The 15,958-nt window shown below is 37.7% G+C and overlaps 1 protein-coding gene across 1 annotated transcript in view; it reads left to right on the top strand.

Annotated features, from left to right (window-relative positions):
- The window catches only part of LOC139721960 (uncharacterized), a 44,237-nt gene continuing 28,279 nt past the window's right edge, over window positions 1-15,958 (top strand). The window contains exons 1-2 of the mRNA XM_071633283.1: window positions 1-82; window positions 15,311-15,432. Of these exons, the coding sequence (XP_071489384.1) occupies window positions 1-82; window positions 15,311-15,432 (204 nt within the window). The remainder of the gene's footprint in view (window positions 83-15,310; window positions 15,433-15,958) is intronic.

Raw genomic sequence — 15,958 nt, 5'->3', positions numbered from 1 at the left:
ATGGAAATCAATTCTGTTCTTGATGGGAAGCCAATGCAGCTCAGCCAGGACAGGGGTAATGTGATCATACTTCCTCAGCCCGGTGAGCAAGCGTGCTGCTGCATTCTGTACTGCTTGAAGTCTGTTCAAGGTTGCAGATGGAAGGCCAGCTAGGAGGCTGTTACAAAAATCCAGTCTTGATGTTATGAGTGAATGAATGATGCTTTCTGCTGCTATCCTTGTAAGCAGAGGTCTAATAGCTGCGATGCTACGAAGCTGGAAGTAAGCAGTCTGGCATACCTGCGAAACATGCCTATCCATCCTCATAGACTGGCATGTTCGGTATTTCAATTGTATAATCTTTTCATTCATATTCATAAGACAAGCACCATTTCGTAAATCGTTCATTCAATGGAATCGATTGCCTAGGAATCTGAAAGAAATGTCCTTCACTAGATTTAAATTGAATATATAGTTTTTGATTAACGAGACTCTTTCAGTGATGGAGTTATGTGTTTAGTGTATATTTGTTTGTTTATTCTTATGTGAAAGTCCAAAGATGTATAGATTTTGTGTCAGCGGGGGGGGGGGGGGGAGGGGGGGGGAGTTGGGAATATATAATGTAATTATGTAGCCTGTAAGCTTAAGTGTGGTTTTTCTTCTTCTTCTTCTTCCTCTTCTTCAGTATGATTTTGTGTATTATGATGTTTTTGTATTACGTGATGTAACTGTTTTCTATCAAGATGCACGGACTTGTTGAAGAAGTGACCTTGTGGAAATAAAATGAATGAATGAATGACTGAATGAATCTAGCATGATGTAGTCATGTGATCACGTATACGCTGCTCTCGTTCTTTCGAATTCATTCTTGGGCATCCAATTTCGCATTTACTGCAGTCAATTATAGCAGACACGTTTATGCTTTTATTTTCCATTTTCATTCATCAGTAGGTATTGTTTGCAAGCGTCATAACATTTCATATGTTCGTATTCATTCTTTATTCTGATATCGTCTTTGCAACAGTACTTTGAAAATATGTGTATGTGTTTATAATGTTCGATAGTATTATTTCAATCACAGATACATTGATCTTTAAGTATGTTTTGACATTAATTGGGAGAAGGAGGTTTCAATTTACATCGTGATTATTTCTTTCATCTGCATGTTTCATTAGTCTCCATACCGTCAAGCCTCGGCTTATATTGGAGACCCTTCTGTTTAAGTTCCCTAAGCTGTAAGCTGTTTGTATTTGTCTTGTATAATTGTACTAAGAATCATGTGTCGATATGCTGTTTGTCATAAATGACGTGTATAAAACCATATCTGATGTAACGGAATTAAGCAGAAATAAATCAAATCAAATCAAATCAAATCAAATTATTTTCATTTGGTGGGTGCTACATTGCGTTAATCACCATTAGTAATAAAGTTCTTGAATCAGCTCTAGCCATCAATTTGTCAAGATTATTACCCTCAAATTCTTCTACGATTCTTTCTCTGTCTTCTTGAGAGATACGCCTGTATCTAAGTTGTGCTGCCATTACTGGACATAAGAAAGTGAAGTGAACCTATGGTACTGGTGCATGTTTAGTTCATGACGGAAGATGGGCGTTACAACAAACTTGAGTTATTTAGAGTCAAAGACACCTTTACTGTATACTTAACACTGTGTGGATGAAACAAAAACTTACATTTAAATACGTATAAATCACGGTTCTCACCTTTTCAAAATAGAAATATCATTACGCCAATTTGAATGAACATGTTTGGAATTTGACTGCCCATACGCGAAATTGCATGACTGAAATACCATTTTCCGCCAGTGCTGGCGAATTTTAATGACTGAAGAGCACTTGCCAATTCGAATGCCCGTTTTACGAATTCGAAAGGCACGTGTGTGAATTTTATTGATCGAAATGCTAAATTGAACGAACAAGTTGCAATTTTGAATGACAGAATGTGCAGTGACGAGGATTTTCGCTAAATTGAACATCTGTTGAATGAACCTTTTATCAAATGGACTGACAAAAGTGCGAAATTGGCCGGGAAAACCTATAGTATAATATAGATTCCTCACTTAAGAATTCAATCACATTACTTCTGACACCGTGATAATAACCAGCAGGCAGTATCCTTTCAACGGCATCTCATAAACCGGTTTCTATTCACTGTGAACTCTTTTGATAATCGCAACATCATGATATCACTGAACACCGAATCGCTCATCAAATTCCTCAGGCTATATCTTTAGTATGACGTAACAATTGGTCAAGCTATGCTGACTATCATTATAATAAATTTGAAAAGTTTCTCGTGAGGTTTATTTTTACTCTTAATTACAATTATGTTTCTACAAATGAAGAGTTTGTTTGCAAAAACCGATAAGTACATATTTGTCAAATGGAGATATTTGCGATTAAAGGTGAAGAAAAATAAAGAGAATAATAAGAAAATTTTTGCTTCTTTTGTCCATAACGTCAAAAATATACCTTTATATGTAGTGACCAATATATCATTAAAAAGGTATTATTTTGTACTTTATGACAGAGCCCGTACTTCAAAATCTTCAAAAATGGACTTATCGTTTTTTGCAAACAAACTCTTCAATGTACAAAAGGTACAAATATAGTTTATTACTGGATTACTCTTACTTAAATCTCACAAACACACACCTACTGTTTCAAGAAACATATTTTTTCCTTTTTCGAATCCCAACATCTTTTAGAACAAACATAACAAGTGCCTCTGCAGCTTCTAAACCGTGGATTGATTTACCCTTGGAAATCGAGAAATGAAACATTGTAGCAAGTCTTTAATTCAAGACTCAAGACACTTTTAAGGTACTGTGCATTATTGTTAAGAATATCAGAAGCTTTTGCAGCGCATAAAATGTCATTATGTGAGACACTGCATCACAAAGCCATCGAAAAGTCGCGAGGAAATGGATTCTATTCAGGGGGGATCCTGAAAGAGCAGACTCTATGTTTTAAAATGACATTTCATTCAATGTAAATGGACTTTCCAAACCCATAATGGCAAGAAAGTACACACTCTGGAAAAGTGTGTATACTGAGAAAAGAGGCTTTGAAGTATAGGTCTACTCAAGTGCGTAATTTCACCCAGATGTAATCTCTGTAGTGAAAGGAAGAAAGATTGGGATATAAATCTCCATGGCGACCACTATGAAGGAATTGTTAAGCTGAAGTGAAGATTTGCACACCATTAGGTACATTCTATCAATGACCGATAGTACCACCCAAGGCAAGAGCATCATTCTTTCAAAAGGTATTAGTTCAAAGTGAATAGCGTTTCATGTGTTTCTGGTGGATATTTAAATCTGAGAAAGTCTACATGAGACTGAAACAAAGTCCTCTAGAAAAAAAAAAATCCATTCTTTTCATGATCACAAACTTTGGAAATGTGTTCAAAAAAAGAACTGCTCTTTTAGAAAATACATGAATAGATACAAAAAAAAATGACTAGTTTTTCCCTTTTCACTTGTTTTAAGTCCTCATGGAAAATAATTTCGTACAACTTTGTGTTGGTTTTGTGATGCACGGTCATCATTTAACAGAATGTGTTTTGCGCTTTATGAGTTGATATGAAATAGTTTTAATAATTGTCAATGTTGAATTCAATTCAGTTCAAAATTTATTTCAATTTCAATAGAATAAAAATTAACAAAGCATGCAAATAAGAGGCAGTGCAGTGACATAAGTTTGCTAATATTCTTTTGAATAATGCTCGCTAATGCAATAAAACGTATGTGCAAGTTTAAAACAATTAAGTTCAACGAAAAATGGAGGGACCCACTACAAGCAAGGCTTGTAATATGCGGGTTCCTTGTTGTACAATGTTCCTATTCATATTGCGCGGGTCATTGATTTTTACTGGCATAGGTAAAAGAAAACGACGAGTTCATTTCCTTGTGACAATAAAGTCAATACAAAAGTTATTTGTCAAGTACGACAGTCCTGTAGCGTTTGTTACCTCTAGATGGTGTTTATGTGTCTGTAGTCTGCTTGTCGAAGAGGTCTGCACTAATGTCTTCATTTACTACCTTATACATTCATATTATATTGCTAGCACCTAACCATTGCTAACCCTATAACCACGTGCCTGAAATGCGCTTTTTATAGGAACTTTATAAACGTAAACAGAGGAAAACTGACCAGAGGAAAAAAAGAGAGAACAAATCTGTTCTTAAGTTGTAAAGTTGCTTCTGGCAGCACTTTGTATAATTTGTAGAAAGTATCAACGGATGTGTGTGGTGGCAACCTTCCCACCACCTTGTGTCTGGTTCGATGGGAAGGTGTGAACAAAGCTTCAGTTAACAGCCTTCATTTTGTACGTCTTTCTCAATGCAAAGGTCTTACAATCATTGTAATTACGACAATGAAAAAACATCACTACTCAAGCTAAGCTAAATTGATTAAAACTTACAATTTTGATAGAATTGTTCAGATGAAGAATTCTGCCCCCTACTATATGAGCGAAGCATACATGTTACGAGTTTTTTTTTTTTCGAATTAGACTAGATTTAATGGTTACAGTGCACTGGCCACATAATTTCCAGTTTCATAGACAGAATTTGATGTCATGCATGTATGTGTTCATCATTACTGGTTACCGTGTTTCGACGCATCAATTTTGTTCAGTCTCGCGTTCCGCCGCTCAATATTCCCATTACATTAACCCGCGCTCGCTTTGCGCTGGAGGGTTTTTTTTTTTTTTTTTTTTTTTTTTTTTCGTAAAGGTTCACGAGCTCGTATGACGTGCAGCTTTTAAGTTGGCTTCTTGTCTGACTCCAGCCGACACTCCTATACCGGCTCCTGTACTAATAATTCAAGACCGACGTGAGCAAACTAGTGTCTATTCCCATTTTATGGAAATACCTGCGCACGGGACTGCATGAGTGTAATTAGAAATGAAGGTAGTGTGTCTACTGTTGTTATGTAAATATCCGCTATTAAAGGAAGGCTGAGAAATATCGCGACGTCCACAATAGGGAAAGCGTTTCACGTCATACCAACAACAGCAACCTGTCGGGCTGTGAATGCGGGCAGATATTGAAGAAGTGCTCAGCCCAGAGGCAACTGGAAAGTTTTTTTTTTTTCCCCACCCGATAAGTAGAGCTTGGTGTAAACTAATCTTTCAGTGCTGCAAGACTGCTGAATGAAAGCGGACAATCGGTTTTTTAGAGTAGATTCAAGATTGGGAAGACTGTTGCTGGTACTCTTTAACCATCCTGTCACGCCAGTACGATGGGAAGAACTCCCCTGGTCTGCCGGGTGACATTTGTCTGCCTATTCATCGGGAGTCACTTTCGTGGTATGATTAATATGTGAATTCTACTTTAATACCTTGATAGACGTGAAATGAAAACAAATTAGGTATTGCATGATTTTTCAACATTTTAAATCATTTTATCAAGATGCAGTTACAATTATCGATGGTTTTGAATGATATTTCATCATCATTGTTTGGTAATTATCGTTGCTATTGTTGCTATAACTATGTTCTTGTTTCGGGCCCAATCACAGAACTGTGCATGCACGGCGCACGGTTATAGCTATATGTCTATGTATTATGTTTATTTATTACTTTACAGGACATCGACTTTTTTTCTCTCACATTCATCACATAATAGCCAAGAACCTTGCCATTCAATCTCCGCGTTTTTATTCACAATTATATTGAAAAAAAAATTGGTTTATACTTTGTGTAAAGTGCAGCATAACCTTGAGTGTAATAGCGTAGGATATTATATGTTGCAACTATTAAACATTGCGTCAAATGCCTACCTGTTCATGTATGTCTGTGTATGTGGTCCCGGCATCACAGGAAAACTGATGACAAACAAGGCAACGATTCACCATGAAAATACAACAATACTAACAACAAGTACAGTAGTCTGCAGTGTCCTATACGTGCTTAAAGAAACTTGCAAATATTGACATGCGCTAAAACCGTATTTTCTCGCTGTATATTCGGTTTCAAATGTCAAGCAAGTTTCGCATTGTTCTAAATGCATTCGATGGTAATCTTGCTGTAAACTCCTCCGAATGAACATTTTCACATCACCACACGTGAGAAAGGTTTTATATGAATTAAGTGTGGTCAAACTACTAATGAGATTGATGCGACTCTCGTTATAACAAAGTCCTCGGGACAGTAACTTTTTTTTTCCTTTTATATAGAAGTATCGTTATAGTCGAACAGTAATGTATATTATAAAGTTATATGGGTAATTACTTTGGGACTTGAATTTTTACGTCGTTGCAACGAGAATGTCGTTATAACCGCATTCGTTATAACGGGATTGAACTGTATGTATAGTGTACAGCTGGCTTCTCTGCTCAGGTCCTGCTAGTACCGACGTGTGTCCGACCCTTTCACAATCATGTGAGTGGGTATATAAGATTATTCTGTAACATTGCGTTGAATCTGTGTCAACGCGATGGAGATTTCACTCAGGCTAATGAAAAATACCATGACTCTTGAATAGTACTGCTATTAAGGATTCTCGTGTCAGTAGAACGTCGAATCCAGTTGATTAAAGGTTACATTAATTCCGGAAATGAGATAGTGATACAGCCTTTGGGTCTGGTCGACCGGAACTGGCCCGCCAGCAGGTTGAGCTCAGATATAAATTAAAGCAAGACCAACGTCCTTTAAGATAAGTCCTCTTGACAATGTTCCGATCCTGATTTGTGCCTGTTTATCACAGCGGTATTAAAGTCTTTTATTGCAACGTTATCATTCCTGCGTGGATACACAATTGGGACCCATGATTAACAAAATCTCCTCTTTCATATGATAAATAAACAAAAAAGGGAAGATATAATTTCTGGAGTAGGCTAAACTTTCAGAAGTATTAAGAAGAATCAAGAACAGCGTGTGGATAGTCTTGCTCGATCCTGAGGAATACCGCAGAACCAGAAATTTTCGAGTGCGTGACACTTTCGCGAATTATACAAGGAGCCATTAATATTGTTCAAGAGAGTTGCACACGAAAATTTTCTTCCGCTCACTATGTTGAACGCCACTGACAAATCTCGAAAGTCTCATCCTGTGAATATTTCTAGTTTTACATTTGCCCACTACTGGGCTATGGCATTTAGAGGGACGCAGCCGTTTTGCAATCGTTTACCACTGTTTACTGGCCGTATTATCACGCCCCCTATTCCGTTGGTACAGAGTACCACTATATAGTCTTCGGAAATTTTCATTTCGAAACGCTGCACACGCGGCGGTATAATGATATCAAATTGGCCGTTTGACCTAAAAAGCCGGGTGGCCAACAAACAAGTACTCTTATGTAATGCCTTGGTTTGAATGAGGCATTCTTCCAACTGTTGCTCATCGTACACAATGCACAATACAAGATGAATACGAGAACAGAAATTCTAGGGGAAAAAAAAACCTTCCTTCGCAAATCGTTACTAAAGGGTGTCAAGGCAGCCAATGGAAACAAAATAAGCACTACCAAGCCATTGTAAAATGTGCGTTAAGCCTGTGTCTCCGGGAAATTAGAATATCAATAGCTTTGTTACAGGGTTCACTTGGTTTCTGTCTTCAGTGCCTTTATTCTTATGAATACGATCGTAACGTGCAGGGTAGGTATTGGACCTAATTATGTGTTATGGAATACTCAACAAACGCTTGGTTCTTAAGGGCAGTGAGATGGCTGGGATGTGAGTTTGGGTTCGAGTTCGAATCCAAGTGACATTGTGTATTATATCATGCTGGCTAATTCCCCTGGTGTAAAAGGCAAAATACTCTGCCTCTCGGATAAGGTATTACATGAAGGTTCCTTGCAGTGCGAAAGAGTTGGAATCCACGCAAGGAAAAAACAAACAAACAAGACGAAAAAAAAAAACCCGCTTAGGCTACTGTCATAACTCAGAGCGGCGACCGACCGATTTGTAGCCTGCTCGGTCGCCGCTGAAATTTTGAAACCGCCCAACAGTTTTTGAGATGTCGAGCAGGCTATGAAACTCAAGCGATGCCCGAGTGATGCCCTGTCGATTTCCCGTCGGTCACCGGTCGATTTTAGGTTAAAAATTTACGAAACATGGGGATCTTCTCCGCGCAGAGACTGACCAGTCACCGAGCGATGCCCCATTGGCAACTGGACGATCTTCCACCGGCCACCGGCCGATTTTTACGAAATCGCTCAGCGACCGACGGGTGATCGATATGTCATCTACCAGTGTACCGTAGGCGAACCGGCGGATGCCCGCCGGTCTCTGCCAGATATTTCTCACGAGCTACCTAGGTTTATTCATTTACCTATGTGATTTTTGATGTAATAATAATTAATTAATGAAACAAAAGATTTAAGAGTTAATTTATCAACTACCAAACCTCAGCTATGTGAAACCACAGAAAATTAGAAATTATGAATTCAAACAAAGGGAGGAAAACCTAAGATGGAACAAAAATTAGAATAGATTAGAATTTTCCAAAATATCTTTGTTTGCTTCTATATTTTACATTATATTTAGCTATTCTTACCTAATTTCATATTTTCCTTTTCCCATCTCTTGACATTCATTACTTCTTCATTCAATAGGCCTTCGATAAAATGATAAGATAACCAAATCATTACTAAGTCTACATATCGACACTAAAAAATCATCTCGTTTTCCCAAAAGTGGTTGTTCCTGTCTTCCATGTTCCTCATGTTGGTTGCCGAGATGTTGAGATGTTGAGATGGTGAGATGGGTGGGGTTTTCTTGCCTCTATTCCTCCCCCTGCTTCTTCCACATATTGTCCTCGATTCTCTTCTATTCCCTGGTTTCTTTCAGTGTTTCTGTCATTTTATCTTTTCTGTTTTTAGTCCTAAATCGCTCGACGACGACCGCCCGATATATTCCATTGGTTTTCTTTTGTGCTTTTGTCATTTTTGTCTCTATTATTTTTATTTCCTAAATTGCTCGACGGCGACCGCTCGATCTATTCCCTTGGTTTTCTTCTGTGCTTTTGTCATTTTTGTCTCTGTTATTTTTGTTCCCTATATCGCTCGGCGGCGACCGCTCGATTAGGTCAGTGTCTGAGCGTTTGCCGCTCGGACACCGAGCGTATTTTGGGCAGCGAGTGAAAACTGGTCGGTCGCCGCTGCAATTTTAACTCCGTGTTAAAATTTCAGTGGCGACCGACCAATGCCCTAAAAATGAGTGGTGCCTGGTCGGTCACCGGTCGGCGTCCGACCGAAATTGGCTAAAAACTCGCCGACTGGTCGCCGAGCAGGCTGATTTTGGGGGTTGTGACCGTAGCCTTAGTTCATCTATCGCAAAGAGCAGGGTGAATAACCCCGTGGGGTCCGTAATTCTCAAGTACTGACAACTGGACCCCATGGGAGACCAGGTAGTCCTAATGCAGCTGAATATAGGTTGCCCAGCCATCTCGTCAGATGGAAAATGAAAATAGACGAAACTTCTTGAATTGTCTATCAATACACTGGTATATTGATTATCTTAACAAATGACGTATTGAAATATATACTCTATTCACAAAAAGTAAAAATCAGTCTTCAATAAGAAACTATCTCTCCTTTTCCTAAGTTTCATATAGACTGTATTATCTTAAATACTTGAAAATTGGTTATGTGAAAATAGTTATCTACGGTAACGCATGATGTGCTAATTCCCGAACAATACTGCTTTGGAAAACACAGACTTTGTAATCATTGAAATAATTGACAAAATTACCGAATCACTTTTTCAAAAAGAACGTAATCATCATACCATAGGAGTTTTTATAAACCTCTCTTACAACCCACGCAAAAATATCGATAAAGGGGGGGGGGGGGTACACTTATATCTAGTTAATAGATCCTAGTTTGTTCAATACTAGCATAGATATGATAGAGGCAGTTATAGTTCCCAGCCAGCCATCACAAAATGTGGGGTTCTTCAAGGATCAATCTTGGGTCAGCTTCTCTTCTTGATGGACATTAATGTATTTGCGCCATTATCATCATACATCATTTGCAGATGACACTAATAAATGCTTATGCATTTTGTTCCCATAGTGATCTAAATGAGCTCCCTGAAACTATCAATACACAATTACTTACAGCTGAATTAAACACAACCATGAATGATAGATTTGCATCAGGCCTAATTATGCTCTTTCTCCCTCTCTCTCTCTCTTTCTTAAACCAAACAAAAACCCCCTCTGAAAAAAATGGCGATATTACCGCGCCGTCAAAGTCGTGGTCAAATTCCCGGCAATAATAATATTATAACAGTCATGACAGTCCTCGTTATCCAGGGTAGCCCCTTCAGTTAACACTGTTCTATCAGAGGGCCCTAACATTATTATTACCCAAGGGTTGCGAGGTACCCATTCATACACCTGAGTCGAGAGGATGGTTTTGGATGAAAAAAAAAAATGAGTTAATAATAATGATAATAATAATAATGATAATAATAACAACAATAACACTGATAATAATAAAATCTTGTCCAAGCCGAAGGACGTAACTGGATGGGATTCGAACTTCGGGTCCTCCGATTGAACGTCAGAAGTATTATCCACTATGCCACGGTGTCGTGGATTTATTATGCACACTACACAATAAAACTTTGCAGGCACAGCACAAACGTATGCAGCAAAACGGCAAATTATTGTAAACAGCCTGACATTCATTTAATTCAATCTTCCACATCCATGTTTGTTTGTCTGTTTGTTTGTTGTTGTTTTTTTTCGGGCGTTACTATCACTTCGATCATTTGCCCATTCATTCATTCATGTTCATTCATTCATAATAATTATGAATGATAGTATAGCCCTCTACATTAAAGGGATGGTACAGTATTGGTGGAGATGAGAATTGGGCTTTTAACTTTTTGCGAGATACCAAGAAAACACTTATGATAAATAGTACAGAGCATACCATTTTGAGAGGAATCCAAAGTTTATTTGATGAAAATCGGGTTTGGAATGACTGAAACATCCAAAAACAAAGTAAAACAAAGCGATCGTTATAAAGTGTGGGTCCCACACTTTATTAGAATCGCTCTTTTTTGGATATCTCAGCCATTTCAAAACCAGTTTTCATCAAATAAACGTTGAATTCCTCATAGAATTACATGCTCTTTCATATTTCATAAGAGTTTTCTCATTATCTCACACACAAAAAAAAAACAAGTTAGAGACTTGAAATTAGGTCTCAACCAAAACTATACGATCCCTTTAACCAACCTTGTCGTTCTCTCATCAAACAAAGTTTTTGTATCAAACGTTATGTCTGCTTCTACCATATGACTACTCTTGTTAATATTTAGTTGAAAAGAATGAATAAAAAATATCAGCATGCAAACAAATTCCTATCATCAGATTCCGTTACTTTTTTCGAATTGGCAGTATTTTGGAAAATTTTCTCTGGATTTAGGCAGACTTTATGAATTTCTTTAGTTCTAAACATTCTTTTACATTTGAATTTTAGTGAAATTCGCAGTTGCCATATATGACGTCTAGATGATAAATACTGCAGAAAATTAATTCTGCTGACCTTAGTAGGATGAGGAGTGTATCCAGTGTTAGTTTAATCCGATAATCCCGTTACAATGGTTGCCATGGGGTTTTAAAATCCCTTTTTGTTCAACGCACAATAACGTTTAACTAAGAGCACTTGTGAATTGACCTTTACATTCAAAGAGCAATTTTCTCAAAAGCAGTATTCCTGCATGTTCCCTTGCCATCATCTATTTGATGGATTAGGAATGTCTAATATTGATGAGCTGCGTACAACTTTCAAATGAGAATCTCCTCTCTCAGAATTTGACCCATACTGAAAAGAAATATCATCTTACGTTAACGTGAATTTTGTAATGTAGTTTCAAGAAACAAGTGTATCAGCCTCTAAAATCAGTAGAAAGTCATTGATGTCAAACTGAGAATGGATCTTTCTGTATGAACGATAGAAAATTGATGAGGGGGTGAATAAACAAAATATTCTGTGAGGAGACAGGGGATGACAGTGCGATCTGGAGCCCGATGATGGTAAACGAAGCAACAAATTTTGTCCTCTACATAGTGTAACTACGACAATATGACTGTGTGGATTATATTGGGTTCAGTTTGTTAAAAATGCTACAGTAAGGGCTTGTTAGGAGCGGAAGAATGCACCTATGTCCCGTTAACGTAATGAAAAGTAATACTTTCTAGTCATAACCTTTCTGTTGATTGGTGTTGCTGTTTTGGTTCAATCAATCTCTCTCAGCTCTCCAAATATCAAGCAGTATTCCGGTATAACACAAGGAATCTTGTATCATCATACAGGAGCTATTGATTACGTCGTGCTGCACAGTGTCAAGGCTATAAAAGCCAGTAAATGTGCTTTATCAAACTTTCTTCTCTCTTTTTAATTTGGAGAAAACTAAATTAGAATAATTTGCATATTATCTTTTTACTGCTATGTAGAGTAGAGAGAAGGCGAATAATGATTAAGTGACATTGATTTTCATTTTGTTGGCGTGTTTCGAAATAACCTTCATGATAGCGAATTGTGAATAATGGAAGGAGCAAGCAGAATATAGACTGCGTTTGATAACCTTTTCTTCATGCCAATTCAGATCATAATTCTAATTACCCAATAGACCGCACTCAAATTCACTCAAATTCTTGTCGTGCTTTGTTTACAATAGAAGGCCTTAACAGCCACAAAGCTTGCCAGATAGGCTTGCCCTACCTAATTAGAAAAAAAAAAATGGCAGGTGAATACAAGCGTTCTCTTCCAGACTGTATAGGAAGAGAAACATCCATGAACTTTAATGCATTACATAAGCGGTCTATTGTAAAGGTTTCTTAGGTAAGAGGTAAAATTAAAGCAGATGAGAGCTATGAATGATCGATGAACAATAATTGGTTCCCTCTGCGCATGAGAACGGAAACGATTACGTAATGCTTACAGGTAATTAGACACGAAAAAATGCTTCACATATCGCCATGAATGACGTGCAAAAGTGTAATGGACCTATACAACTCATGATTATGAGTGCCAGGACGAACAGGTTGGCACCACAATTCAAAGTAAGGTCAATATGAAATCTTTTTTGAAAATCAGTTGCAAGTTTTTGTTTGTTTGTTTGTTTGTTTGTTGTTGTTGTTTTTGAAAATCATGGGAAAGGTTTATTATGGAAAAAAAAGATGAGGATATTCGACGAATAATAGCATCGGCGCGTGTCCCCAACGTATGTCCGATGTAACGTCTTTATAAGCCGTAAATACACAAACACACACTTACATACTAGTATACATATCACATAAGCTATGTATATTCATAAAGTGAAAGAGAGCGAGGGAGAGGGAGAGAGAGAGAGAGAGAGAGGGAGAGGGAGAGAGAGAGAGAGAGAGAGAGAGAGAGAGAGATCAGATGTTTCGATCCAAATTCTAGACCTGTATAGCCACTCCCTGGGATGTCCTGTATGGGACTGAATATGTTTGTGTTGCTAGCGCAAATTCATTATTTCTGTCCTAAAAATAGTACGTGCTGAGGATGACACCAAAATTAACGATAACAAGGGTAGTGACTGAGAAGATGTCCCAGGAAGCACAGTTATGATTATACTACAACTATGATTTATTGGTGATATAAGAGCAATAGTTATCATAGCCTCTGCGAAACCACTATCTAATTGATAATAAATACCAATAGAACAGGGTTGCATTATTTTGTTTCCATATAAAAACATAACATTTACAAAAATCGAAACACAATTGCATTGGTACATTTGTACATTTTGAATGGAAGGATCATACTGGGAAGCACACACGAGGCTTGTTGGAAACGATCCCCTACAAACAATTATTACATTTCAACTGAATAATCATCAGACAGGAAATTCATTCTGCAATTACTCATCAGCTCGATTGTAATTTGTGTCTGAAAGAGAACTTTAAGGTCTGTTGGTCGCCGAGGTTACAGTGTGGACAATCATCCGTGGACCTTGCCATTATCTCGATTAGATTGAGACTGAGACACTGACTTAAAACAACGAGAGAAGGAGGGGACTGATTAAAAGGGGCAGCGAGACACGACACGGATATAATTGTTCCAAAGAATTAGGCAGATTGTAGATTTGTGTGAGTGCGTGGTCGAGTGTAACTGAAAGGGAATGAAATTGAGTCGGTGATGATGGATTGTTTACAAGCGATAGATATCATTTCAATAAAATTGGGTCACTATACGTATTCCATTACAATAATCATCAAAGCTCGTTAGTGTTTACTGTCCAACCCATCATACTTATCATTAATTTTTTAGAACGAAGTTAGTTAATATCATGAGTAATCGCATGGACAGATAATGATATGTATAATTACAGGCTTTTTAGCGAGAGCAAGAGACTATAGAATACATCGGCCTTTAGGATCTTATCTATAAGACATTAAATAGAGCGGAATGCTTGTAATCAATGTCATAGACAGAGCAAAGAACATCGACAGGAAAACGATATTTAGTAACATTTCTCAGTCCATTTTATAACACGAGTCTTATTTCATGTGTGGCATTAATGGGTCCAAAAGTGAAAATTGGCACACGCCTGCTGTTTACTATTAAAGGTGACGTCGTGATCCTTTGGTATTCGTCCTCTGTAGATTTTATCCCACAGACGTGTTAATTATATTTACAGTAAATTCATGTGCATCCAAGACTGCTCTCGAGTGTAAATCAAAAGAAATTAGACCAAACGAGATATCTATTACAGATGACATATAAATCAAGCCTGAGTATCATCATAGTATACGCTCCGTTTTCTTCACTTTGATACTGCGATGCCACAGCTGAAGGGGTCGGCCTTGTTGCAGATATCAGGGCATTCCCTTTATTGTCACTTTGATAAAGCAGTCCTTGATAATCCTTGAGTATTGAGTGCCATTTCAAAGGGCAGTCTTGTTTTACTCGCTGGAAAGGATTCTTTTATATCTACTATTAAAGCTTAAGTTGACTTTAAGTGCGAATTTAATCATAATAATGTAATGGATAAGAATAGCAAAGTGAGGAAATAGAAACAGAATACGTTCTTATGGTTATAATCATAATATATGTTGTATGATATCTGTGTGTGTGTGTTTGTGTATGTGTGTGTGAAGTTCATGTTTATGTTTGGGCTGGTTTGATTTTATTGTGTTTTTTTTTTCTAATCTATGCAACCAATGATCACTCACACACAATTTAACAATGTCGAGCGGTCGGCTTCCTGTAGTCCAACGATAACATGATGAACAGACACCACTCCAACAAGTGAATTTGTCAGAAGATTTGAACTCTGATATGAAGGTTTAATAATTCCCTGCCTTGTTTGTATCCTGTAGGAGGCAGCACTCACTGTGAAAGCTTTCGGCATGTTCAGAGCATCTCTTCCCCGAACCTACCAGAGCGGTACCCGCCGGACTTCCGGCGAGAGTGGTCAGTTGAAACAACAGAAGATGAACAGGTAATCACTCAACAATAATCTTGATATTATTATACTCACTGTACAAGCTGCACTTACTGAAAAAAAACCCAAACCAAAACACAAACCCTTTGTCACACATATGCAAACAAAATAATAAACGTACTACTATTATAAGATCACTAGTATTCCTGTATACCATTTTACTAGTTTGTTATGCATCAACGAAATAAATAAATGCGATATTGACATCAGGTTCAACGAAAGAGAAAAGTTGTCCATTGTCTTGACAACGCTAGAAAATTAAGCTATTTGAGACACATTTTGCGTTTTCGTGAGACAAAGTTTCATTAACCGAATATTCGAGGAAACATAGCAAGACGGCACCCAATAATATAAATTGTTTCCAATTATACACGGCAACGTGCATAATCGAAATATTGGGATTGGGGTATGGTCATCAGATTACAACGACGTAACCATTATCATGAAAGACGATATCATTGTGTATAAGCAGTAGCCCAGTGGTCATCCTACGAGACCGACACCCACGAGTCGCAGGGCCCAC

This window comes from Diadema antillarum, unplaced genomic scaffold (assembly GCF_040938485.1).
Source record: "Diadema antillarum isolate AM-2024a unplaced genomic scaffold, OU_Dant_1.0 scf00000153, whole genome shotgun sequence".
Lineage (NCBI taxonomy): Eukaryota > Metazoa > Echinodermata > Echinoidea > Diadematoida > Diadematidae > Diadema > Diadema antillarum.
Note: the sequence above shows the minus strand (reverse complement) of the source record. Positions and strands in the feature narration are given on the sequence as shown.